Below are 27,458 nucleotides of genomic sequence, written 5' to 3'. Positions count from 1 at the left end.
ACACCAGTTCTAAAGTTCTTCCACTGAGGGAAGAGACTTTAAAACACTGTTGCTAGTTTGTAAATCACTGAACGGCTTAAAGATCTGCTGCTGTTGTCATAGCAACCTTCCAGACCTCTCAGGTCTTCTGGTTCTGCTCTGCATCCTCAAAATCAGAACCAAACAAGGAGATTCAGCTTCTATGCACCAGAAATCTGGAAAAAAACTTCCAGAAAACTGCAAAACAGCTGAAACACTGAGTTCCTTTAAATCTAGACTAATTGATTAAGAATTTAAAAGTAATGTTTCGATTGTTGATTCCATGTTCTATGACTTTGTGTTTTTTGTGTTTATATGATGTAAAGCACTTTGAAATGCCTTGCTGCTGAAATGTGCTATACAAATAAAATTTGATTGATTTGATTGATTTGATTTGATTGATTAATTGATTGATGTAGTCTCCATTTTCTCCCCTGATTTGGAGTTACAGTGTTTAGCTGCATCACTCACCAGAGCAGTCAGTAACAGACCTAATGCTGCCACTACCTTCATGTTTATCTTTGTTCTTGTCACATAGAAAGTACACCTAGTTCTGTATTTTATTCTAAAATTGAAATAACTGGGAATCAATTGACCTGTTTGTCTTAACATATTAAGACATAGAGATATTTAAAACCAATTCAACTTAAATTATGCTCCAACACACTTCATGCTAAAGTTTAAAAAAACTGAGCAGCTGCTTTAAGAAAAGAGCACAAATATTTATGGCCAACTGCAAATGTCACAGTCTGAGCAGAACTTCTTAAAAAAAAAAAAGAGAGAGAAACTAGGCTGCACAATTTCTGTTCCCCGTCTCTCCTGGTTATATTTAAATCACATCCTTTCACAATATTTGTCAAACTCGAGGTGCGAAATCTAACAAGACAGTAAGTTGTGAGACCGGAGGACGCGGAGGGCTAATTAGTGATCTTGCCTCTCTGCGGCTTGTTTCTTCAAAAGGCCAGTTCTCGACGGCTTCCTCAAAATGTCACCGCGAGTCTCCGGGCCGCCGGCCCCCTCCACTAACAAGCCGACAGAGGCCGCGGAGAGACGGCTCAATTTGTGTTAAGTTGTCCCCCGACGAGGAAGACGTTAGCGGCAAAGTCCTGCGGGGGCCGGACTTCGCCCTGTGTTTTCCCGCCCAGCAGGACGCCCCGTTACGCTCAAAGTGGGCTGATAAGGTTGCAGAATTGACTCGAATCCACTCCACTCAAACCAAATCAAAGCAACCCACATGTGACGCAAACAGGAAGTGCTTCAAATCATCATAAAAGAGAAAGTAGCTGGTCCTGGAAATAAGTTCAGGAAATGGTTCAACCCGACTCTGTCACACGAAGGAGGTGAAGTAACAATCTGTGACAGTTTGATTAAAAAACAGATTCCTGACCAAGCAGCCCTACAGGGGATTCAATCTGAACACGATTATTATGATCCTATTGTTCAACACCTGTTATAAGGCAGGTCCCTCTTTCCTGCAGCACAGGAGATCAATTTTAGAAGAAAATATGAGATTACGTAGAAAAAAAGATGTTTGAGATAAATAAAATAATGGGTTGTATCCATTTTATGCAGCTAATTTAAAAGAATAAACACACAGAACATATTTCTACCTAATTATGTACAAGATTCAAAAATGAATTTAAGGGGAAAAAAGCAAAAACTTATTTTAGTGCCTCAAAAAGTCTGAATATGAAGTGATATTGGCAGCTACGGCAACTTGACATTTGCCCATAAGTTAGCTCATAAGTCTTTTCTTATTAAATGTCATTAAACATCCAGGCAGGGTTATATAGTAAGTCTTGAATTATACTTTATTTCTCTATATTTTTGCTTTAATGCAGCTAAAAGCTCCTGTAGGCTTTCAAATCAGCCATTACCAGTACTTTTTTCAGGTATTTTGAACATTTACTTTGGTCTTTAGCAGCTTTTTTCTCCAGGACAAGTAGATGAAATGTTATTTTTAGGTCCAAAAGTCGCCTTGACCTCTCTACTGAATTACTTTTGTTAATTTTACCTCAGCTTAAGGGTTGAAATCTTGTGCACCACATTTTTGGTTTTTAAGTCAAACACTTTTTTTGTCCACTCAAACTTTTCCTCTTTGTTTTACACACAAACTGCAGAACAGATCTGAAAAGGAGAAAGTTTAGCTTCTTGGAAGCATCGTGTAAAGACTTAGAAGTGGTTTAAAACAAAGAACTGTATTAAAACATATTGAAGTTATGCTTCCAAACTATTTTCCCTGTAATCCCTTTCCTAAAATAAGAGCGGCGGGATTTAGTTGGAAAATTCGGCATATGCCACTGAAGCAAGACACGTTTTAGTCTTGGCATTCTGAACAATGGAGCACGTTTTAAAAAGGACCAGCTGGTCATTTACAGTTAAAGTTATTAATTAAACTAAAATAATGAGTAAAACAAACCATAAGGATGATGCATTTTTGGAAAGGAGTGAAGTAAAGTGGAAACTATTAGCTGCAGTGATGTGAAGAACTATTATATATTTCCTCTATTTTTAACATCTTAGCTCTCTCTCCCTTGCTGAATCATGAACTTTGACCCTAACTGAGGGAAATTGAGTCCTGGATTGCTTAAAGTGTTGTTTTGGGTTTTTGATGTGCAACCAGGATGCCTTAAATTTAAACTTAACGACATTTTCGCATCATACGACAGTATTCTGTGATTCACACTCTCCCTGCTCTTTGCGTAGTCACACCGTAAAAAAAACAACAAAAAAAAACATGTTGCTCTTGAAGGAATAACATTTCTCATGTCACATCATAGGCTTCCACCTGATTATTTTCTTGCGTCCTCGAGTGCTGAGGATTTCAGTGGCAAGCTGAGAGATATCTCCATAAATACAGTTGTTATTTTCCCGCACAGTCTGTCATTTACAAATTTAGCAGGTTGTTAAATTTCCTGTCTAGCAAGCTGACACAGCCCGCCGCTGTGAATGCAGAGTGGCGCTTGTGACAAAGAGGAGTGTGAATGCTGAATAGTTATCAAGCATCTGCTGCAGTGGAGCTTGGAACGGGGCGGGGTGGAAGGAGGGCGTTCTGTGTGTTTTATGTGTGGGGGTGAGCCTTAGAAATAATAATAATACAAAAAAAAAAATGGAGGTAGTGCCTGTTTGTTCTCTCTTTTCTCGTGCGTCAGCTGCAAACAGACCTTCAGCACATTCAGTGACTGCTGTGAACTTAATATAGATCCTGTCACGGCATTTAAGACACTCAAAAGTCACTAATGAACGTCAAAAGACAGGAAAACTTGAGCGTCAAATATAACTATTAATATAATTGTCTAAGAGAACTTAATAATATTAGATATGTCTGCAGTTACAGTTGAAATCAGAAGTTTAAAGTGCCTTAAAACAACATTTTTTATTTATTTATCTATTGACTTTGTTATCCTTTAGTCATTTTCTAGCTACATAGAAAGAAAAACTATTTCTTCATTTCATTTCAAGTTTACAAACTTCTCTTCCCGTTTTCCTTCAATGGTAATTATGGCCAAACATATTTCTCAGAATTAATGCAAACAGGTTATTACTGACTATTACAAAAAAACAGCAAATAAGGAAGATATTTACCAATTTAAGATTTGCAAATTGTAATTTAAGGTCTAAATTATAAATTCTGGACATATTTAAGATTACTAAATCAAGTTTTTTAAGATTGTGCATCGATCTTTTTAGTGCATTTTTGATGGAAATGATGCACATTTTATTTAAAAATTGTAAAAAATAAAATTCTAATTTGTATTCCATCTTAAAATCACACCAAATTAAAATCACACCAGTTGTCACTATGATGATTTTTTTCAGTATAATTTGTTGTCTAATACAGTGTTTCCCAACACTGGTCCTCAAGGCACACTGCCCTGCATGTTTTAGAAATGTCCCTGTCTTAATGCACCTCATTCAGCTGATTGCAGTTCAGCAAAGACCTGCTAATTGAAATCACCTGTGCTGAAGCAAGGAAATACCTAAAACATGCAGGGCAGTGTGCCTTGAGGACCAGGATTGGGAAACACTGGTCTAATAGTTCGCCAAGTCCAGTTAAAAGTTCGATTTTTTATTTTTTTTTGCCTGACTATTTTGAACCTCATTCCAGTTTCGATTTTTTATTTTTTTTTTCCAGCCGATCTGTGATGCACCTCAGACATTTAAGGAGCGCAGACCTGCAGTCTGCCGGGTCATAACGACTTCCCTCCCTGCTCTTCTGCAAGACGCAATCATAGGCTGTCAGAGATATTACCTAGAGCCAGCTCAACTTTTCCCCAACTTTATGTGAGGCGTTAGCAGCAGTAGCAGCCGCCTTCTCTCTCTCTCTCTCTCTCTCTCTCTCTCTTGGCTTGACAGGTGAGAATTATGCTGTGTCCTTGTCATCTGCAGGAAGAGAGAGAGACAGACAATCCTCTCGGAGCGGAGCTATTTCAGACACTGGCAAGGCTGCCTCCATCTTTCGCTATATCGCGTCTCCATCTGGTGAAATCTGTAATGCTGCTCGAAAGTATTATGTCAACAGACTGCTCGGATTGATATTGACAGGGAGGAAAATAAAGAGCTGAATGGATTTTTTTTTTTTGCTTCAGGTGCTTCGGTTTAAGCAAGAGACGGGGGCAGTGTTGTCCTTTTTTAAAATTGAATTCGGTGGGATTGTTTGTGAATTAAAAGAAGAAGTCCACAACAGACAGACACAAACATCTTTAGATGATATGATTAGTGTTTTACTAACTTCTCCGCCTTACCTGGTTTGAGCCCAGACGAGTGCGGGAACTCGCACATCTCGCAGAAAGGCAGCAGGCCGCTGTTGGAGTAGGTGCAGGCCCCGCAGCTCCATGTCTCCGGAAGCTTCCGGCGGACAAACGAGGCGGGACTTTGTGGGCTTTTCCATCCCGGCGTCAACCTCCGCTTCCCGGCAAACCGAGACCCGGGGCTCGACCTGGACTTGGGCGTTCGAAGCCTCTTCAGCTGCAGTGAAAAGTCCTGGTCAAGATTCACACAGGAGGGAGAGCGGTCGGCGTCAACTTGTTCCACCAGCTCCGGGGACGGAGACGGAGATGGTGACGGTTCCTCGTCATCTGGTTTCTTCCTCTTCTTCTCCTTGCTGGCACTTGGCGAGAAGAACGAGCGAATATCGTGCTGCTTCTCTTTCTCAAACTAAGAAAAACGATGTAAGGTCAGGTTAGAGTTGTCTCCAAGCAGAAGAGTTTGGAATATCAATTACAAAAAAAACAAACATCTCATTTCTTTAGGAAATAGTTTGGCTGTTTTTTTTTAATGTTTTTTTATTTTTATGTAGACAAAAACTTTAATTGATATTCCCTCTGACCGTTTTCCACCCATATTTATAGTCCCCTACATACTGAGGTATAAATACTTTGTATCTGCAGGTTTCACTAACTAAGATTTAAGACTTTTTAAGACCACTATGAAAGGAATTTAAGACCAATATCAAGTCAGAAATATATAAACAAGAATCGCAAATAAATAAATTGTATAGATTTGCAACAATTTAGTCACTGGCTAAGATAAAAATGGAGATAAATTTATATTTACCAACGATGGACATAAAAAAGCTAGCTAGCTAGCTATCAATCTAGCTGTATATGTAAACTCTTGCTAGATATAGCTAGCTTATGGTAATACACTCTTCCTCGCAAACTAGCACAAGTAATGCTAACTAGTTTTTTACATCCATCATGTGCAAATTTATCTTCAACACTGTTCATCTTATCCAGCTAGATATATTTTTGCTAGCTATATAACTGGAACGAGTATATTAGCAGCTAGCTAGCTATCAAGTGTAATGCTAACTAGGTTTTTTACATGCATCACGTTAGTGCAAATTTATCTGCAGCTGGCTCAACAATGTTTCGTCTTAGCCAGCTAGATATATTCTGGATAGCTAGGTAGCTTGCCAGCATATATTAGCAGCTAGTTAGCGGTAGCCACAACCACCTTGAGTCACAGACTATAATGTTATGTCTGCTCGACTCAAAGGTTTGCATAACAGTAAAGTCCCGCAGCATAAAATAAAGCTACCTAGAATATATGAGATTAAAACAGATTTAAGACCTGTGATTAAGGTATTTAAGGCCAATTTATTGTTTTTCAATGAATTAAGAAATTTCAAGGCCTTATTTTTAAAAACATGGCCTTTTTAAGGGTGTAAGGACATCCTGTATTATGAGTTGATTATTCTAAACAGAACCTCAAATGAATTTCTTGCTTAAATAAAAATAAACTGGAACTAAACAAATTTGAATTTAAGACATTTAAGTATTGTCCCAGCCTTTAAATTCAAAATAACCCTATTTAATCCGGTTCATCAACTTCTATTGTTCTTTAATCCATTCGAAAATATCCCACCATTTTTTTTTTGGTAAAATTAATTCAACATGCAGATATTTTTTCTGCTCATTTAAGCCTTTGACTACCACTGATCTGTGGCTTATCTGAAAATCGCTCTCTTCAACTCAGCAGGCTTATGTTTGGCTTTGGTAGAAAATCTAAAAGGGTCATGTCAGCAGTTGCTCAAAGATCAGCTGATTAGTTAAGTGCTTTGATACAATCAACTGGAGCCATTAAACCGCAGAATTAAAAAAGAAAACCACACAAAGAAACCATATCTCCTCGGTTGCAACCGACTAAATGAGCATAATTAGTGTTGGTAAAAGAAAAAAAACTGAACGCCTGTTCATATTTTTTCATTTTCCAACCACAAATGTCAATGGATGTTATGTGATAGCCCAACACAAGGCAGGGAATAATTGTGAAATGAAAGGAAAATAAAAGCTAACATTGAATATCAAAGTTAACAAACGAAATATGGGTGTTCAAAGTGCGGCCCAGGGGCCGTTTGGGACCCCTGGAGACTTTTTATCCTTATTTATAGAAAACTTAACAACAAATTGTTAGAAAGGAAATTTATAGGAACACCTCAAAGTTTTCATCTTTTAATGACCTTTACGGAGTTAATTTAAAACCCATTTGTTTAGTTAAGTTTGATTCATAATAACTGGAAAGTTGATCAAAATAATTGATGTATATTTGACGATGATTATTCTTGATGATTTGGTGAAACCCTGTTCTTGTTACTGATAAGTGACTAAATGCTTTTCTTCTTCTCAGTCGAGTCCAAAAGAATTTGCTCACTGGATATCTTTCTTCTAATACGTTTTGAATCTAAAGTCTTTATTTATTTAAGCAGAGTACTGCAGGGTTAGTTTATTCTTGAACAACTAAAATAATTATTAATTCATTTTTATTATCCACTGCCATAGAGTATAAATTAAAACATTTTTTAAGTATATGTAAAAAGTCTTGAATAATGTATTTACATTGCTATGCAGCACAAATCTGGAATAAACTTCCAGATAAAAACCCAACAGCTTATGAAACATCTATCAACAAACGACGACAAAATGAAATGTTTCAATTGTTTATGACTCTGATTTTTGTGTTTTCATAAGGTAAAGCACTTTGAAATGTCTTGTTTCTGAAAGGTGCTATACAAATAAAATTTTATTTCATTTTTGATTTGATTTTGCTTCAGCTAAACACATTGAAATTCTCATATAACAAAGTGTAGAAAGTATCAATGGGTAAAAATGTTTTTGCAAGAAAAGATACCAACAGGGAATGTGGTAAATGTAAAATGACTTGACTTTGCAATCAGAGATTCTGAGAAACTCACATAGGAGAAGAAAATGTCATCGTTCACATTTCCTGTGTTTCCCTCCAGCGGTAGCGCCATCTCACTCGGTGTCCAAGCGCTGGCAAGGCTGAGGAACTCCCACTTGTCCTTGTCACCTTCATCAGCCTTCAGGTATTCCTTCCTGCCGTTCAATGTGCTACCAGTAACCGTTTCCTGGAAGTCACACAACATTCAGCTTTAATCTGTCGTTTTTATTTTTTCTATTTAGCTCTAAAATATTTTTATTAGTCACGCGTCATATGAAGTAAACATGACTGTCACGACTGAAAGTTTCAGCAGCTTTGCACGAATTAATCCCAGCATGCTTGCATAATGTCGTCAGCGCTACCTTCCTGTTGAGCATGGACCACATGACTGTGTCAAAGGTGCCCTTGGCGATGAGGTAGTGCACGTTGACAGAGGACGTCTGCCCGATGCGGTGAGCGCGGTCTTCCGCCTGCTTCATGTGTCCAGGGTTCCAGTAGAGCTCAGCAAACACCACATGGCTGGCAGCGGTGAAGGTCAAACCCTAGACACAACACACACACATACACATACACACACAGAAATGCAGCATAAGTTGAGAAAAATGCACAATTCAAGCACACTTAAACTCTCAAAATAGACGATGCTTCTTCTGACTGGAATGCCTTTAGGGTATACCTTATTTACTATTTGCCACTTCATATTTTTATTTACCTTTCAGCTAAAACAGGAAAAACAATACGGTGATTCATAGTTCAGCAGTAAGTTTTCATCAGAGTACCTGACCGGCTGCTTGGATACTGAGGATGGCGACTCGGGTTTCTGGGTCGCTCTGGAATTTGTGGACTAACTTGATTCGCTCCGATGAAGGCACGCTGCCATCAATTCGTATGTACCCAGCCTGGCAGACCAGAGGAGACATGTTTTAGTGATTAATTCATGTTTAAAAAGTGCCACTTGTGCTATGGCAAAGCAATAACACTACTGTTTTGTTTTGTTTTTTTATCAAAAATAGAACAAATTCTAGGTACTAAAATTAGAGTTCTGGAAAGAGCTAAGGTATCATCAGTTAATAATATAACCTCAAGTTGGAACTTGTAAGAAAGACAAAAACTATTGGATTTGTTTGTTTTGTTACAAGCTAGGCTACATGCTAACTGATATTAGCAATACAACCCGAGTATTTTTCTGGATATTTTGTTTTCAGAAGGAGAAATAAACACATTTGCAGATAATTAGATAACTAATCCAGCAGCCATTCTGGGAACTGAGGTAACAGTTTCTCAAACTTTCCTAAGAAAGTTTGAGAAATTATGACAGTGAAGATGTATAGTTTTAATAAACTATCAAAAAAAATAAAAGCAAGGTGACAAAAGATGAATCAAAAATAATGTTTCACTACTGCACAGCAAGTGGAAGTTAAATACTTCAATAAAAACAATATTATATACGTTATATTCTACAGTTAGCCATTAGCTAGTGAAAGTGTTTCAGCAATTAACTATTATTAGCCAGATAATTCTCTCAAATGTTGAATGACAAAACAAGACTAAAAAAAACTTGATAAAAGTATAAATGCCACCTTTAATGTAAAATACAGACTAATAAACCTACAAAAATACTCTTGCCCCGGATCCCTCTAGGCGTGTTAGCTTGCTAGCATCTGTAAAAACACATGCTAACAATTAACTACTACTCTATTACTAATTAGCCAGATAATTCTCTCAAATGTTTGAAGACAAAAATAAAATTTGAAGAAAAATGCATATGAAAAGTATAAATGTCGCACATAATGTAAAATTGACACAAATTTACTTAAAAAAGAAAAATAAATACTCTTACCCTCCATCCCTCCTTGGATGCTAGCTTGCTAGAATGTTAGCCAGTTTTTGGTTGGTTGAGAAACAGTGCTAATTCAATAAAATGTGTCTTTTTTAGATACTAAATCACACTTTAACAGCAACATTATGGAATAACAAAAAAGGAGCAGCTAAATTAAGCAGAAAATCTAGAGTTATTGCTAACAATCTATTTTCAGCTGTGTTTTTGCCAGATATCTCTCCTGTAGGCAGGAGAAAAGCTAATGAATAAAGTATGATTGAAGGTTTTCAGGTGTAGTAGGTTGAGCCTTATTATCCAAAAACTCCTTTATGAATATAGTATAAAAGATTACACAAATAACTAGAGATGATGAGGGAAGTAGGGTTATCTGCACTCTTCACTGAATATAATTATGGTTCATCCTATGAAAAGGCAGAGGTTTCATTTCTTCCCAGCTATTTTATTACTCTGTATTCTCTCCATCTTTACTAGACATTTTAGAATGAGCACATCATGCAGGCCTGATCATTAAAACCTTTTGTAAAGCAGGTAAACAGAAGAGAAACACAACTGAAATCAAGGGTTTTGTTTAATTAAAACATGAATTTGACATTCAGCCGGCTGCCACTGCATTATGGAGACTGAATTCTTTTGATTTGATTTGGGTCCATCAGTCCTGTGGAGCAACACAGTGGCCAACAGTGGGACGCAATGTTCACACTGCGCTGCTCCCAGATGTTAATTCAACTGTGACGACATGAATATATAAAAGATTTCTGGAACAATAAAATGTCAAATAAACGTATCCACTCATTTCTGTGGAAATTAGCACCTTAAACTGAAAAAAACCTCAACACAAGTCAATCTGATAATTGAACTGGGATCTTTATTGTTTGATTTAATCAGTGCTCAACAACCTTCTCATCAGTTCACCAACAGGTGAGACACACGGAGCACGAAAACAGTGACGTTACAGCCGTCTCTGCCAAGGCTTCACATCTCCCGGTGTTGCTTGACGTTCCTTTTTTTAGCTCGTTGTTAATTGGTGAGCGCGAACACACTGCGGAGTGAGCGTCTCAAGGAGGAATGTGTTATCACACCTCGTGCCATCACATTACATTCGAATGACAAATTCTCGACCTCTGCTATGCACACAAATGCACACTTGAACTGCTTCACAGGTTGCTGACGCCAACCTAAGAGAATACATTCGCTTGTAATGAGTAGATGAAGAAAAGAAGAAAAAAACTTAGGAAGAAAAGTTTACTTCCCCGAGAAAAAAAGTAAATTAGGATGCAGTTTTCTTGAAGAATTTGGAGATTCTTATCAGGCGATATGAGTAATTTGTTAATTATTTAAATATTGTGCTGCATTTAATTATACACCTGCAACCGGCTTAAAAGCCCGAGATTTTAATAATTCATGACAGCTAGCATCTGCTGTCAGTACAAGCTCTACTTGTGAGCACAGACATCATTACTCTGTCAAAGTAAATCGCAACTATGACTGAGTTTCGCTTTATAAACCCAGCGGGACTATGGATGAAAGAATAAAACTAAAACATGGGGCCAATTATGTCTGATAAGCCAGAAAGGAAGTGTGAAATATAAATGCACTCTGCACGATTAGTATCTCCAGGTTACATTTAATAGGCAATGAAAGTCTCTGGAGTTGGAACGTTAAATGGAAATATGAAACTAAAGACAGAGAAAACAGCCTGTGCTTTTGTTGCAAAGTGATCTGTGCTGCCGGTGTAAAATATAAACTCTGAGTCATTTGACAAACTCTGTACAGACCGCTTCAGGAACCAAACTGGAGCTTTCTTTGTCAAACATTGCAGCAAACGCATTAAATAATTTAGATAAATATTGACTTTGTCAGCTGACTTTATTTGTTGAGACACATCTACAAATTATTTTTACTTATATCCAAGAATAGCCACCAAAGTCAACTTGTGTAAATCTAAAACTCTTCCCTAAACTACCAACTGCACTCCTTTTGGAGTAACTAATATTTTTAACCACAATATGTTATATGTAAAGTCTTGAAGCCGTACAGGTTCCTGAAACCAGCTGCAACCAATATTCAACTTTGTCAAGATTTACAAAGTGAGATTTAGCAAAAAAAAAAAAAAAAAAATTAGGTGAACATCTAAATGATTTGCCTGATATAAAAAAAATATCAAACCTACCAGGCTGGTAAAACAGATCACCACCGCAGAAAAAAACCTTGATAATTACGATGAGACGTCCTGTCTCTGTAATCAGTCGGGTATTGTGTTTAAGGCAGCAGGACAAAAAGAAGCACAAAAAATAAATAAAAAATTAAAAATACTGGTGGTGCTTTCATGTTCTGAGGAACATAGTGAGTTTATGCACATCAAAGGTGCTTTATTTGTTTCTTAATGCTTTGTTTCCTCTCTCAGAAGCTTAACCAAATACTTTGGTAGATCTGGCTGCCTCATAGTGTGAGGTCAGATTTTCTGATTTGACTTAATGTCATGAAAAAACATCTGATTTAAGCAACCAAGTCGGTAGGAGACAAGAATTATAAGCTAGAAAAAGCCCAATCACCAATTTGCTTTATACTAATTCATTACCATTACCATTTTGAGAAATCTTTTAATCTCCACGGCAACTATTCAGCTATGCAAAATGCCTGGTTGATTATATTTAGCTCCGCCTCCAAGGACCAAGCTCCTCCTCAAAGCTGGAGTTCGAAAGCTTCCCAGCTTCCCTTCCCCTCCTCCACTCAGCTCCTTCAGACTAGCCAGCAGCAATTAGCAAACACCTGGAGGAACTGCAGAGCTCCTTATAAGAGCTACTTCTCAGTGAAAAGCTGGTATAAACGTCGCTAAAGAGTTAACAGAGGAGCCAAGTTGGGATGACTTCATGAAGGCGGAGTTTCAGAAACAGCAGAAGTTCTTAAAAAGAGAGAGAGACCTAATTTCAAGGGATTGAATTACTTGATTATGCTATTGGCCCTTTAAGATTAAAAGTAATAATAATAAGTAAAAATAAGTAAAAATAATTTAAAAATGGAACAAGATAAAACGGGCTAAATTAAAGTAGCAAATTCATTTAGTCTGGGGAAATTTCTCTGTCAAAACCCAAAATTGACTGAATTTCAATTTGAGGAGCAAGATCCCTCATTTTAAGTCTCTCAATACTTACACTGGACCCATCAAAACTATTATCCTACAATCAGATTTAATGCATCTTGCACTAACATATACACTAAACTCCCACCTTTATCTTAGCGCAAAATAAACCCAAACAATTTTGAATGTTAGAGTAGAATTTCAGGCACAAAATCACAGAGGAAATATTGTATCCTGCAACTAAACTGAAGACATATACTAGCATCTCCTTTAACAGTATGATTGTTTCTGCATCCAAATCTGTTTTATGTGCAACAAAATGTCTGTTTTCCGTTTCAAGACGCCGCCACGCCGCCTGAGGTTACCTTGGCCTCAATGGCGGCTTCGGTGCAGGCCTGCAGCATGGTGAGGTGGTGGGCGAACACCAGGAACTTCAGCTGCTCTGCCTCCAGCACCATCTTAATGTAGTCCTTCACAGCTCCCGCCTGACCGCACATGCACACAGAAATAGACACGGATGAAAGAGAGACACTGAATCCATCACGCTGCCGCTCCGCCACACAGCGGCAAGATCAGTAAAGAAGTCAATTAATCACCGCTGCATCCTTTCTGTGTGATCGATTCGCTATTGAATGCCGGGGATCCTGACTTTAAAAGCAGCGAGCAAACGCGGCGGCCGGGGCGCATTTGTCAGCTCGCAGATAGCGAGAGCAAATCGATAGCTCGCAACTCAGCAATATGACTGGTGTGTGTGTGTGTGTGTGTGTGTGTGTGTGTGTGTGTGTGTGTGTGTGTGTGTGTGTGTGTGTGTGTGTACTCTTTTTGATTAAGGCGACGACAGGTACGTAAAAATCCACATATTGACACATGATTGATCGGAAAAACAAGAAGTTTCAGTACTAAATCGAGGGTTTCGTATTTCAGCTGAAGTTTCAGCGCCATATTTGTTGAGACCTCTGGTAAAAACATGTAAAAATCCTGGAAATAAATCAATTTCACACTTGACAAAATGCAATATTTACTGGTTTTACTGTGTGGTGTCTTTTATGACAATAACAAATTTTGCTGGGCGATAAATTGTCCCAGAACTTATTGCGATAAACGATAATATTGCTGTTTTCAGACCATTTCCAAGTAATATAATAGCAATACTGACATTTTCAAGGCTAAGTTTTAAATTCGGATGAACATTTAAACACTGGAACTGGAAGACATTTGAAATAACCAAAATTAATTAAGAAAACAACAAATAAAATGAATAATGAAGTCTCTGCAAACAAAGGGATAGTTGAGACCAAATCAGTTTTGGTAGGAAGAAAGAGAAAAGAGAAAAACGATAAATCAAGCAAATGAAAATGACTGAGTTTCTTTTAATTTACAACGCGATTGACTTTGAACTGCTTTGTTGCTGAAATGTACTAAGATATGATTCTTACCCATTATGATAGCGCTCTACTCTTGGGACCTTGTTGCCACGGTTACGCAACACAACAACTGTCCGAAAATAAAAAAAGTAGCTGCAAACAGCCTTCCAGAATGTGCTCAAAGAAACTTACTCTGTCTTATTTCTTCTTTCTAGAATGGCATGTTCTCTTATTTTGCCCCTTTTGAGGCATCACGTCATATTTATGATGCAGGGATTGCAGTTAAATTGATTTTGCATCAACTATTATGTATTCCGATCACTGATGTTCTCAAGTTAAAGGTTGTAATTTTCTGGATTTTTCAGAGTTTTTTAACCAGGCTGCCAGTAAATGTGGAGGCTGCTGTACATAACAGAAAAATCAAGTTGACTGGGCTTATATTTAAGCAGAAATAATGGGAGTGCATTTGGAACATTTTCAGATTTTTTTATTTATTTTTTTTATAATAAAAAAAATAATAAAAAAGTTGGGTCCTGTTAGCTGTCAAAGTGTCAACCGCAGTGCAAAATTAATGCGGCGAGTGTCTTGAATGCGTCACTCCCAACTTATTGGCTCTTTTCTTCCTTATGTAACACTTTCGTTCTTTTTTTGTCTGTTGGTTTTTGTTTTATTTATGAAGCGAAGCAGCAACAATGCGTGAGAAAAGATCAGAGCCCAAATTTAACAGCCTATTGCTTGTTTCTTGTTTTGAAGTTCCTGACCTTGATTGACAGTGTGAAGCTAACAATCACCTCCCCTAACTCAAAAAAAAGGAGGCAAAAAGCGAGGGAGTTAACTGTGCCCTGCAGATATCCGTGCCTATCATGTCAGTGTGTGTGTTTGTGTGTGTGTGTGTGTGTGGCCGTCATGGAGCATCCGGACTCGGCTCATTTAGGAGCCCCCGGGCTCACCGGGGCAACCGAGAATAGCACCAACTAGTGAGGACATATTGAGGTTTGATTTGAGTCTAACAGAGCCCTTACGAGGCGCTTTTCGCCTCTGTGGTGTGAATCCAGCTCCTAAAATCTCCCCCCACAAACCTGACAACCTTCGCAGCCGTCACACCTGCTCTGGAGGGAGAACCTCTGCTGATAATTAGCCAATGCGCCCGATAATGAATCTGTCCGCCAGGCCCGCCGACCCTGTTCTGATCAGAGGGGTCCTCATTACTGACGGCTTGGCTTCGCCCGCTTCCTTCCGCCGAGTTTAATTAGTGCATAAACTTCTCGGCTGTCTGAAGCGGACCCGTTATCTTTCGCTTTAAAGTCCGGCTTCAGAGCTGTCCTCTCTTGGTAATTGGGAGCAGATGCTTGGCGGGTAAAGCAACAAAAATACCCCAAAGGCGTTTGGCAGCTCTGTCGCCTGGCAGTGCTGGGAGGCAGGCAGGGCCCGCGATGCTCCTCAGAGCGACATACATGTTAGAACTTATCACACCACTCCACCCTCCCAATGATCCAAAAAAAGGAAGCACTGTTGTTTTTTGTTTGTTTCCCCCCTCCCCCTCTAAAGTACCAAAAGTGTGTTGAACTCTGAAAGGAAATGAGATTGGTCCGGGAGTATTGGCCTTGAGGTGGATGTAATGAAAGGAGGTCCAGACTTAGGCTAAACTAAGCAGAAATCCAATCAGTAAACAACACCAAGTACAAAAAAGAAAAGCAGGATCCAAGCTTGGAGGCAGGCGGAGCGAGCGGCGTGTCAATGATTGCATTTGTTGGTTATCTCCGGTCTTTGTTAACCTCGGGGCGAAGCTCCTCATGGCTGAGGGACTTTGGCTAATTGAGAGGAATGCCAGCCCTCGAACGCGGGCAGATGGCGGTTTATTCACCTACAAATACAAGAGACGGTGGAGACGCCTGTTCTCGGAGCTCCCGTGATTAGCGATCGAGGGCGGGGGGGCGGATCAGACGGCGAAGGCTTTATTACGGCAAAAATGTTTCCTCTGAATGTAAATGAATGTTGGATTCCAGCGGCTCTGACCCCGGCATCCTTCCTCCAGGATGCGTCCAGCCACCTTCCCACAGAGCTCATTCTCCCTCTCATTAAAAAAAAAAAGACATCTCTGTTAAACTGAGAGCCGAACGGGTTTCCATGGCAACAGCATCACAGCGATTCTATTTTAGTGTGGTGTGTAACTTTGATATAAGGTGTAATCTAGCCAGGCTGGACGCGGCTAAATAATGCCTTGGTTATAACTCCCCTACTTTGTCTAAGTGCTTTCACTGGTCACCATTAGGCTCTGTTACCATGGCAACGCTTTCCCATGAGATCTCCCGTGAGCACACAGGCGAGCGTGCTGAGAATGATGCCGCGCCATCCGTTCACCGCGTCAAGTCCAACAACAGCGCCTGGAGATGTCGAAACGTTCTGGATTTTTAACTTGCTGTTTCCTCCACCTGTTTATTAAAACTCTGAGGTTTTAAGAAACATGTGGACTTTATTTATTAATTTAAACGGCTCTGAAGCTAGTTTGTTGCTCTGAATTTTGTTTACTGCTAGCTAAAAAGTTAGTTATGCTAACCCTAAAGCATTAATTATAAATATTAGCTTCAATAATGCTAAAACAAAACACTAACAAGGTTTTTAGCAGAAGCTAATGCTATCAAGCTAACTTCAATTCAAATTCTATCTACTTTAAAAGCTTAAAAGAACTGCTAATAGTCAATAACCAAAACTTCAACATGAATGTCAAAATTACAAAACAGTAAATCAAGGATATCTGGAAATTTAGCGGAAGCTAAATGCGCTAAATGTTTCTAAAGTTAGCTAAACAAAAAAAAATGAGCTCTGCTATTAGCGCATTAGTGGAAGTGGAAACTTTCCACTGGATGTAACAAATTAAAAGAGGGTGAATACAAATGTAACTTTACTTATAACAAATGTTTAAAACAAAGCACCATTTTCTTCATGTTAGTGAAGCAAGTTTGTGGTTCAAGTTTCAGAACTTTATGAACAATGTTTCAGAGTTTTACATTTCACCTACTTTACAGGTAACATTGCATTACATCTCTTATTCATCATTTCTTCTAGCTTCAGTTTTGTGGCAATAATTCAGTGCTCAGGTACAGACTAACGCACTGAAAAGATGTTTACATGTCTAATCTATATTTTATAATTCAATTTAGCAAGATTTTTACACATCAGACAACACAATTAGCTAAATTTACTTCAGTGTAGTTCACTTCGCCATTGTAATTCGCTGACTAGAGCAGAAGTTGTGCTTGAAATCATTATTGTCTTGAGTTAGCAGAGATAATCTTTAATTAGAAATCACTGTTGTGCATTAAAATGTCACATGTAAGGATGATTTTTCTGGATTAGTCAGAACTTTATGATGTGAGGTTTTAGTTGCAGTGAAGAATGTTACAACCCAGCTACTAAAAGTGTTTTTCGCCACCAGTACAGAGCTTCCTCTGACTTTTTGACAACTTTCAGACAAATAAAGAGTAAACCCAACTTCATCAACTATTTGCTGGACTGGAGGAATCAGGACATTTGAAGCAGCTGGTCTCCCTTTACCTTGGCAATAGCTGTTTGTTTGTACATCTGTGTAACCAGACTCATGACCTCTGTGAAGGGGTTTTCCGTAGTGGCGACCCCTAACCCCAGTCCCTTCATCAGCCTCTCCCACTCGGCGAAGCAGGCCGAGGCCTCCTGCACAAAGGAGAGCACAAAGACGGTGAGGCTGTGTCCTTTAAACCTTCATCCACCCTCCTCTTCTCTCTTGTTCTTGCCTGTTATTGAGATATAAAGGGCAAAACAATTAATGGTGCTGCTGGGTGTCCTACTTTTTTCCTGGAAGAGATAGAAAGAAACAGAGAGAGAGATGGAGAATTCCCAAGGATGCTTCCCCCCTCCGCCTGGGCTGCTGTGTTAGGTGGGTCATGAGCGTCTCCCAATTATAGCCGCCTTGTGACAAGCCGGGGTCGAAGATGGAGAAGCAGCCCAGCCGCTACAATAAATCAAAAGGCGCCTTGCCCGCTCTCAAGGTGATTGGCGAGGAGTATTTAAGGCGGGAGCGAAGATCGCAGTGGGGAATGCTGCCTGTGAAGAGCAGCATATGTTTCCGTCCGCTCATAAACAAAACACGCCGAGGGAATCCGAGTTTGTTTTACCGGGACGGAGCTCAATCACGGACTGGTAGAAAACCTCGTTTGACGGCGGTTTCCCCAACCTTTTCCTCAAACTTCAATGAAGTTAGTGAAACAGTAAAAGTATGCTGTGTATTTGTTTCAACCTCTTCTTATTTCTAGATAAAAAATGGATGGGAGTCCATCTGAATCTGAATTAATGCGAGTTACAACAACATTTAAATTTCCTGAAAATGCGCCACACTTTTCAGATTTTAATTTATTTATCTTTTTCCTTACGTCTCACAATTGGTCTACAACAAATTTGAGCCAAGTGTAGCGTCTGTCAAAAAGTAACTGTATTTTATTACATAGTAAAAAGGTTCACAAACATCCAGCAATATTTTCTCAAAAATCAGACTTAAGCATAGCAATCCTTTAAACTAAACAATCATATTTTAGTTGTGTTGCTGAACAAAGACAAAACTTTCTTTCTTGCAACTTATTTTTGTAATTTACCATCTATTAAAAGAACGCCCCAGGATTAATTTCACTTCCTGCTACGGTGGGAGTGAAATTACCGTAATAACTCGATATTCCTTTCAGAAATCGCTGGAATTTTTCAGATGGCACCAAGTGTCGCAGAGTTACGGTACTGCAAATTTGTCACCGATATGTTTAGACTAGAGGGATTAATAAAGCAAAACATGTGAGACCTTTTTATATTTTAGATCAACAATGATTTATAACAAACATTACAAAAACTTTCATTCATTTTTTTTAGTAAGCAGTAAAAAAAATATATTTTTTTTCATTTAATATATACAATTCAAATGAGATTTTTATGAATATAAACAACATTCAAGTATTAGAAAATTATGATTTTTGTTTATAAACTACACAGAGTTATTAAGCAGATGTAATAGACCTAACATGCATCAATTCATGCAACTGTGCATTAATTTACTGTAATTTGCATTAGCAAAGTAATTTTTTTTCTCAATTTTATCTTTATTTATACTGAGTTGAAGCTACCAAATCTCACAACTTTTTGATTAATACAATGCAACAGGAAGAAGACGCTTTCTTAGAGCGCTGCATATCAAATGATGCAATGCTGTGAAGCCAGAGGTGAACCTTGCCTGATTAGGAACACATAAAAGGAGGTCAAAGGTGAAGCCAAAGAAAATGAGAAAACTAGGAAAGCTTAATAACAACAGGACACACACACACATATATATATATCTATATATATATAGATATAAATATATATATATATACAATATATATAGCGAATGCATATTTGTGTTTACTGAATTGGTATGTCAAGGATGAATGTTAAATAGCATCCTTGATGTTTGTCTGTGCGCGCTCAGCCTCTTCTCTGTGTTTATTTCCTATTAAAACTACATTCAAGCATTCACACATTCTATATAATTTCCCTGTTTGAAAAAGTAAACACAAAAAAAAAAAAAAGCCACCATAGTGGGAAAGCGCTCCACCCGCAATGATATTCGCCAGGCTAACACTGACTAAAGGCCAGAGCTGAAAACGTAAAGGGCAGCAGGGGCATAAAAAGTGTCTGGCGGTGGAAGATAAAAGCCATCATTAGGGAGTAAAATGAGATAGGAGGAATAAACAGGCGGTGAGTGGCCCTGGCATTCGGTATATATTGTCAGTTAGCTAAACTATGCTTCAAAGGATAGCTTGTTTGGATGAAAATAATGTCCTCTCTGTGTTTTATGTTTCACATATTGTGCAGATTTCGCTGCTCTCTGGAAGCACAATAGTGCTGGATTTGGCCTCTTCACACCTCCATTTCCTACCTCCTGAAACCGCTCCACTTAGCCGCTTTAGGACGCATTCTTTTATCCTAAACGGACAAATATGATCCATCAAGTAGATATAAAAGCAAAAAAAAAGAGAAAAAGCCAGTGGAGAAATTCGAGCACCAACAAGGCGCAGCGTGAACTTTCCCTGTTCTAATTGTTGTTGCTATGTAGCAACACAAACCACTTCTAGCTCCCAATTAAAGCGTCCCTTAGCATTTAGGGAGAATGGGATAAAAACCCCGCATCATCACTTTTCCGAGCAACCTCCTCATTGTGGTGTCACTCCCGGCTCCGAACGTTAATTACCGCTGAAAAAGCACCTCCACTGTTTCCCCCTCACCTGCTGATATGATATAAAATACAACAAAAGCTGCCCGGTGGACGCCGGCATTGTTATTGTTTCCCAACGGGGGCCTGAACCGACAGAACGGCGGAGCCCGGAGGTCGAGGTTGTGTTAGCATCCGAACGTGGATTCAGACAGAAAGCGACGCGGCATGGGAGGCGGGAAACCGGCAGCCGCAACTTTTGGGGAAGCAAAAAGAGAGACAAACGCCCACGCGTGAGGCGTGACATTTACTCTACAAATACTCCGATATCCTCTTTGTGATGGAGGAGCAGGAGGAGGCTCAGGCTGAAAGAGAGATGTCATAAATCTTAAGACGGAGGTAGAAACTTTTTAAAGTATGAACAAGCGAGAACAATTTATTTCATTTCGTGTGATAGATGCCGCAGCCAACAGTAGATCTATCAAAGTTATGTCAAACCGAGCACCTTGGCAGCCTCCTTGGGCAGGTCAAAGGGGATGCGTTGACGGATTTTCGGAGGCAGCTGACTCAGAACTTCGGCTTTGAGTCGACGGATCATGATCTGGCTCAGCCGCCGGTGCAGCTCCTCTAGGTTGGACGCACCACGACAGTCCCACTGCCTGCGAGGCCCAAAATACCTGGAGAGACAGATAGTGAAAGGGTATTTATATTCTGAAACTTGTACTTGTATCACTTTAGTTGCACATTTTGTTAGTGTTTATCCACAAACTTTAGTAGAGTAGTGCAAGGATAATTATACAGTTAGCAAACAGCTGGATTTAGAAGTGCAAATTTAGTTTTGCCAAATATTCTCAATTGGATTTACTGTAGTTTCTGGACAATAAGTCACTTTTTTTTTGTAGTTTGACTGTTTGACGCCTCATAGTCCAGTAGATTTGTTGAATTTTCACTTGGTGCAGTTCGCTTTCACACTGCACTGTGTCAAACGATCCAAACCATTTCAAAAACCCGTTCCCCTCCTCGCCTGTGGAGGCGCTGCAACAAGAACCGCTGAAGGAAACGACACAAAAACCTCTAAAGACACTTTCTTCTTCATAAAATGTAAACAAAAATGGAGATTGTAGCGTTTGTAGAATTTGTCTTTGATAAAAGACTACAAGACATTTTTCCCGCTCTCAGACTCACATTTGTTTTGGATGTATTTACCCAGAATGCCCTGTTTTATAGTCCACATCCTGTCTCCAGTCTATATAGCATCCACATATTCATTCAAACTGCGCGTTTTGCACCATCTTTGCACACAGATATCATATAACCTTAGTTTTGATGTTTGAAAAAAATGTTTTAATTCACAATAAGGAACTGCTTTGTGTTGGTTTATCTCAGTAGATTCTCAAATATGCTGAGGTTTGTGGTTAAATACTTCTGCAAAGAACAGTGGACACTTTTAAATGTTCCCTCTCGGGAGCTGACCGGCTCACTGATTAACTGCTGAGCCGCTCTGCTGAAGCACCCCAGTTTTCACCTAAGGATACTCCGCAAAGCCAAAAACTAAAAAACTATTTTGTTTGATTTCTAAGCCGAGGGGTTCGTCACAAAACTCACCATCACATTTTAACAATTTATCAGCCAAATGATTTGTTAGAATTTGAATTGTTAGCACTGGCTGTCCACACAAAAGGCTGGTTATTTGCCATGCTGGCTGAAAGAGTGGACGAGCCTCACATGGAGCTGCCAAAAGTACTTGGTTCACACTTCAGTGTTTAAAGTTTTTGTTGTTGAAAGGTGCAAAACTACTCCTTCTAAAATGTGTTGTTTAAAGCCAGCAAGTTCATGAAGCGACGCCGCTTCTCTGCCCCAAAGATTGCTCCAGTTGCTCACTCCAACTTCGCTTTCATGAGTGGTACCGCTCCGTGTCCTCCTCTGTGTCTGTCTCAGAACGGCATTCCCCAGCCGTCATATACAAAGTGTTACCACTGATGGCCCTCTGTTCCGTCCCTGACCAAGCTGATAACTTTGATGGACGTCCAAAGCGATGCGTTTGATGCGTTTGTTCACACGTGTAACTGATCGTCAACGGCTACGAGAACTCGGCGCCAGCTGGCATCGACCGCCTGGCTTCACTGGTGGCCTGGTTCCTGCAACAATCCCTTAAATGAGCAGCAAATCCACTCCACTCTGGAAGGTGAGGGTCTGCTAAAACTTTGCTAAAATGTTTTCTAAACCAGAAATAAAGACTCAATGAAAAATTCCTTCACTAAAACAAGTAAAAGAAAAACAATAATTACACTTTTGTGGTTTGTAGTTCATAACAAAAGCATATCTGGACATTGTCTGAGGTTGAAACTAGCAGGATTTGCTAACTATTGTCACATAATAACAGGCAGAGATTATAGATGGAAAATGGGGCTGTCCGCAGGTCACACAATGGTCCCATATTGACACAGAATATAAATTTTATGTAGGACAATTTTGGGTAAAAAGTGGCAGCCATAGTGATTCTTGATGAGTTTTTTAAGGTGAACAGATTCAATCATCACAAATTTGTATCCAGCCCATATGGTTCTTATTTCTGCTAAACAAATTGGACCCAAAATAAAATCCTTTTTGAGTCCAGGCCCAATTAATACCAACTCAGCCTGAGAAAAGTCCAAAATGGGCCCCCATTCGTATGCTAGCTGGACAATGAGGATGCTAACTGCTGTTAGCAATACAAGCTAAAAACTGCAATTTTCACTTTGTTTCATCCTTTTAAGCTAAACATGAGATGAACATGTTCACAAAAACAAAGTGCCCCAATTACTTAATGAAACAAAAATTATAAAACAAAACTTTCACAAATTTTTTTATAAAAATGGCAGCCATGTTGGATTTGAGGCAACAAATCTCAGACTTTCCCCGACTTCAGGGAATTCCAGTTCATTTTTTCCAGATCAGAAGTTGAAAATGAAACAGTGACACAAACAGGAAAACAATAAACTAATAATGACTCAGTTTAGAGATTTAAGGTTAAAATACAACTTTACTGTGAAGAACTGTAAAAGTTTGTATAAGAAAGAAACAGATTGAAATGAATTTACTAGCAGAAGTCAAAAACATAATCAAGGCACGGAGGCATTACTTTCATTTTAAAAGAGCGTTGCTAAATGTGTTAGCTTAAAGCACAGAAATGAGTTTCTAGTGATTTGCAAATGGCTGCAGGCTTTCAGGAAACCACACATATTATACCTGGCACAATTAGAGAATATGAAGACATTTGGAAAATGTCACCTGTAATGGGCGTTGCAGTATTTCTTGGCGTAGTCTGTCCACGTTCCAAACCTCTTGGGATAGAGGGCATCAATCTGCATAAAAAGCTGTGAAAAAAAATCACAGGAGGTGATGAAATGAAATGAAATGAAATGAAATTTTATTCGAACATGATACAAATATAAAAAAATAAAAATAGTACACAGTAACAAGAAGTGCATAAGAAAGAAGAGAAAATACCGATTTTTTTGTTTCAGTTAACATATCATGCTCAAAATGGGGTAGGTGATGAATTTTCAATATAACTTCACGCCAAACCAAAAGTTAATGTGAATAAGTTCACAGGTGTGAGAGAGAGGGAAACAGAGCTTTGTCTCATGTGGAAAAGACGGGCTTAATAATGAATTAGGGTCCTTGTGACACGATTGTAGGGCTGAATGATAAGAGGGAAACATGCTTTATTCAATAATATTGTTGAATATTGAGATAAAAAAAATACATATTTAAACATTTCACTTATTTAGCTTTTTAAAACACTTTATTTATAAAAGTGACTCAAATCTAACCTCAAATGTATTAAAAAAATTGTCATTTAACATCTTTATAACACAGTTTGGCTCACTTTTTTATAATATTGCTTTAGTTTTATGTTTTTTCTTTTATTTGTACTCATTGGCAGTTGCCCAGGGTGGCTTTAAAAAGGGGGGCAGATGAGCATCAACTAAAAAAAAGATTATTTTGAGGCTAAATTATGATTAGCTAAATGTGTCACCATCTGTAATGGCAAATCTTTCTCACATCGGTTCATGTGACAAATGTAGATTTGCAAAAATAAGTTGAACTGCCATATTTTAAAGGCAACACTTCAGAGTCAGCCATTTTGTTTTACCTTGCTAACTTGCTATGAGTTTTAAGTGTTCATATTTTGTGAATAATCTTTCATTCAGTAAAATTATAACCTTCACTCTTACGTTAAATTATATCTCTTACTTTCCTGTTAGTTGTGTACAGTTTTTCCTTCCACTGAGCTTTCCATTACAGCACTTTGAAAGCCAGATTTCAGTAAAAGTCTTCCCTATTACTTTGTAGAGCATTATAAAACATTTATACCCCATAAGACAATATAAATGAGCCCTAATCATGTAAATTAACAGAAACAAAACACTAAAATATGTCATGAGTGGAAGGAATTTATAAAATTAATGAGACTTTTCAGTTAAATTACTGCATTTATTAGTCGTTTCAATCTAAACGACTAAAGTTAAACCCTTTAGAATCAACCAGGCCAAACTAGATGTTGAATTTAGTCAATTAATGCTGCAGCAGAAAAACATTTTGTGATTCTTCAGCAAATCTTAGGTGGTAGACGGAGCAGCTATACATCCCAGCTGGCACCAGAGTCCCCAGAAAGAGTTAGAGTCTGAGCGAGCGCTCCCACATCTCGCCAATTTCCAGCGTTTCTGAAATAATGACAGGTAATCTTCAGCAAGGTGAGCTGAATAAGCAGCCGCAGCGCCGAGCGGCTGTTCTAAATTCAGCACTTGTTCAACAGCAGTTTTGCATTTTTCTCCCCCTCACAAAAGTTGATTTAATGGGGTGGGAGGAATGAGGGCACATCACGAACGGTGCAACATGCCCTGAGCGCTGTGCGAGCGCCATGTCAGGCCCACGGTGAGTAATGATGGCAGCCAGGAGACTGGCACCCAGGCAGGGACAGGGCTTATCGGGTTTATGCTGCGGATGATAAAATGTTATATTGGGCTCTAGTGGCACACAGAGAGATGATATCTAAAAACCAACCGCACCACTGCAGGCGCGTGGCGGCAGAGACAGGATGGCGTTCGTCACACGCAGCCAATAATACCCCGACTGCAGATGTCTAACAAGAAGTAACTTCACCTTGCAATTAATTAGACGCTTGAATTCGTCGGTTAATTATCGTCAAGTTTTTAAATAGTCGCCAAAATCTGACGTCAGCGCTAAATATTTAATTAAACAGCTGATTATTAACTCATTTTTATCTTTTCTTAACAGTCAAAGATTCAGTCTGTTAGCATTACTAATACTATTCCACTGAAGAAACAAAAATATTAAAGAACATTACTCAGGTGGTGATGGCAGCATCATGATGTTATAATGCTATAATTTATATCTCATTAAAACCAAAATATGTTCCTGTTTAAACAAGAAAGGCTAAAAAACATTAAAACGACACAACTTGATGTTTGATTGTCGTCTAGAGAAAACAGAGTCACAGGAAGCCGCTTTATGCTTTTTTCAAGAAATTGTAATCTCGTTATAACGACATATAAAACTTAATATAACTAAAAACTTTCCCAGGATTTTACGTATTTCCTCACTTTCACAATTAAACACAATGTTTTCTCATATAATGACTAAGATTTGCCATATTTTTTGAATAAATGTTGGACAGTAGCCTGCTTTTTGTTTTTAACATGATTGAAGCAGCAGCTGGCTAAAGTTAGAAGAAATGTAAATGTGAACATGTTCAAATATTTGTTATTATTATACTGGCCGCCCTCCTGTTAAATTTATCTATATACATAAGAGGTTTTTATTGGTTTTAGACCCAATTGATTATTTAGGGTGAAACAAAAAAAGAGCTGATCTAGAGGCAAAATAAAAAAGTAACGCTAACCTGGTAAAAAGATAGTGATAATCATAACCATAGTGAAAAAAAACTAGCAGCTAAATGAGAATTTAAATCCTCTTTTTGGATGCAGTTTCACCCTGAAAACTGGAAAAAATTTTAAAGGCCAACTAAAAGAATTAGATAATTGTTTTTGTCCATTTTTCACTTATTACAAAAACCTAAAAAGAAGTATTTAATTCAGAATAATTAATTCCCAACCCGTAACAACGTATAATTAAACGCAAGAAGATGCTGGAGGAAAGGAAAACATCCCATTATTGGTGAATGTTTTGCTACTCTACTGTCTTCATGCTGGATATGGGAAAGATTTTCAATTCCCAAAGTCTTCTTTAATTTCCACAGCAGCGATGATGGAATATGGCTGTAATCTACGATACACCTGCAACATAACATATATAACAATGGCATAATAAATCATTATGGAGAGTGGAACGGTTTGGCTCAGCCTCTCTCCAAACACAGTGGTCCTGTGAATAGCCCCTTCTTATTGTTTCTAAATTCAATAGTTCCACCCCTCCTCTCCCCCTCGTGCTTCTTTTATTACTTGTCTCATTTATTGCAGCGCCGTGTCTGTTCATATCGGGCTTTGTAAATGAAGTTTTTGCAACAAAGGTTATTGAAATAAGACCACAGGATCCAGAAGGATGAGTGACGCCCGAGAGAGTTAATTGGCTTTTCGAACATTAGATCAGAGCAAGTTACCATGGCGATCTACCTTTGCGCGAAGATAAATTTGAGCTGACCTAATGCTGAGTCCCATCCTGAGCATGAGAATTTCCTGTATCTGTCCACACTGTTTTTTTTATCCATCAAAAAATATAGATGCGTTTCAAGGAGTCTGCAATCTGCAGGGTCTGTTTCATCTTTTGGGTTAAAAAAAGCATGCTCCATTTAAATCTGTACTCTTCCCTCAAGAGGCATCATTAAAATTTCATTCCATCAACTCTGATTACCTCTTCGGGTCGACCCAGAGCGGGGGTACCAGTGAGCAGGATGGCCCGCTTTGCACTCTGAATGAGAGGGACCAGGATCTTGGTCCTTGCTGCGTTCCTCGATTTGAGGTAATGAGACTCGTCCACCACGACTACAGCGAACCGCTGTCTGCTAAGAGCCTCCACTAGGGGGCGTGCGTCTGTGGTGAGCAGCCCGTAACCCAGCACTGTCACTTTACTGCTGCTGATATCCCTGTGGAAGCACACACACACACACACGAACACAGAGACAGTTCATAACCTGTTAGCGACACCGAAAGCCTGATCAAAACAAAAATAGGCAAATAATAAAGATTATTGTTAGGTAATGCATAAAAAATTATTGAAATATGGTAATTAGTTCTTGTATTTATT

General features: G+C 38.7%; 1 protein-coding gene across 5 annotated transcripts in view; it reads right to left on the bottom strand.

Moving 5' to 3' along the window:
• zranb3 (zinc finger, RAN-binding domain containing 3) overlaps positions 1–27,458 on the bottom strand; it is a 99,726-nt gene that overhangs the window by 49,435 nt on the left and 22,833 nt on the right. For all 5 annotated transcript variants that reach the window (XM_016673831.1, XM_007557051.2, XM_016673829.1 and 2 more), the window contains exons 5-13: positions 27,066–27,297; positions 23,460–23,545; positions 20,695–20,866; positions 17,540–17,674; positions 12,986–13,105; positions 8,481–8,600; positions 8,064–8,243; positions 7,715–7,888; positions 4,764–5,175 (exon numbers count right to left, since the gene is read on the bottom strand). In XM_016673831.1, the coding sequence (XP_016529317.1) occupies positions 4,764–5,175; positions 7,715–7,888; positions 8,064–8,243; positions 8,481–8,600; positions 12,986–13,105; positions 17,540–17,674; positions 20,695–20,866; positions 23,460–23,545; positions 27,066–27,297 (1,631 nt within the window). The remainder of the gene's footprint in view (positions 1–4,763; positions 5,176–7,714; positions 7,889–8,063; positions 8,244–8,480; positions 8,601–12,985; positions 13,106–17,539; positions 17,675–20,694; positions 20,867–23,459; positions 23,546–27,065; positions 27,298–27,458) is intronic.

This window comes from Poecilia formosa, unplaced genomic scaffold (genome assembly GCF_000485575.1).
Source record: "Poecilia formosa unplaced genomic scaffold, Poecilia_formosa-5.1.2 Scaffold83, whole genome shotgun sequence".
Taxonomy (NCBI): Eukaryota; Metazoa; Chordata; class Actinopteri; order Cyprinodontiformes; family Poeciliidae; genus Poecilia; species Poecilia formosa.
This window is presented reverse-complemented; position numbering and strand designations above follow the sequence as displayed.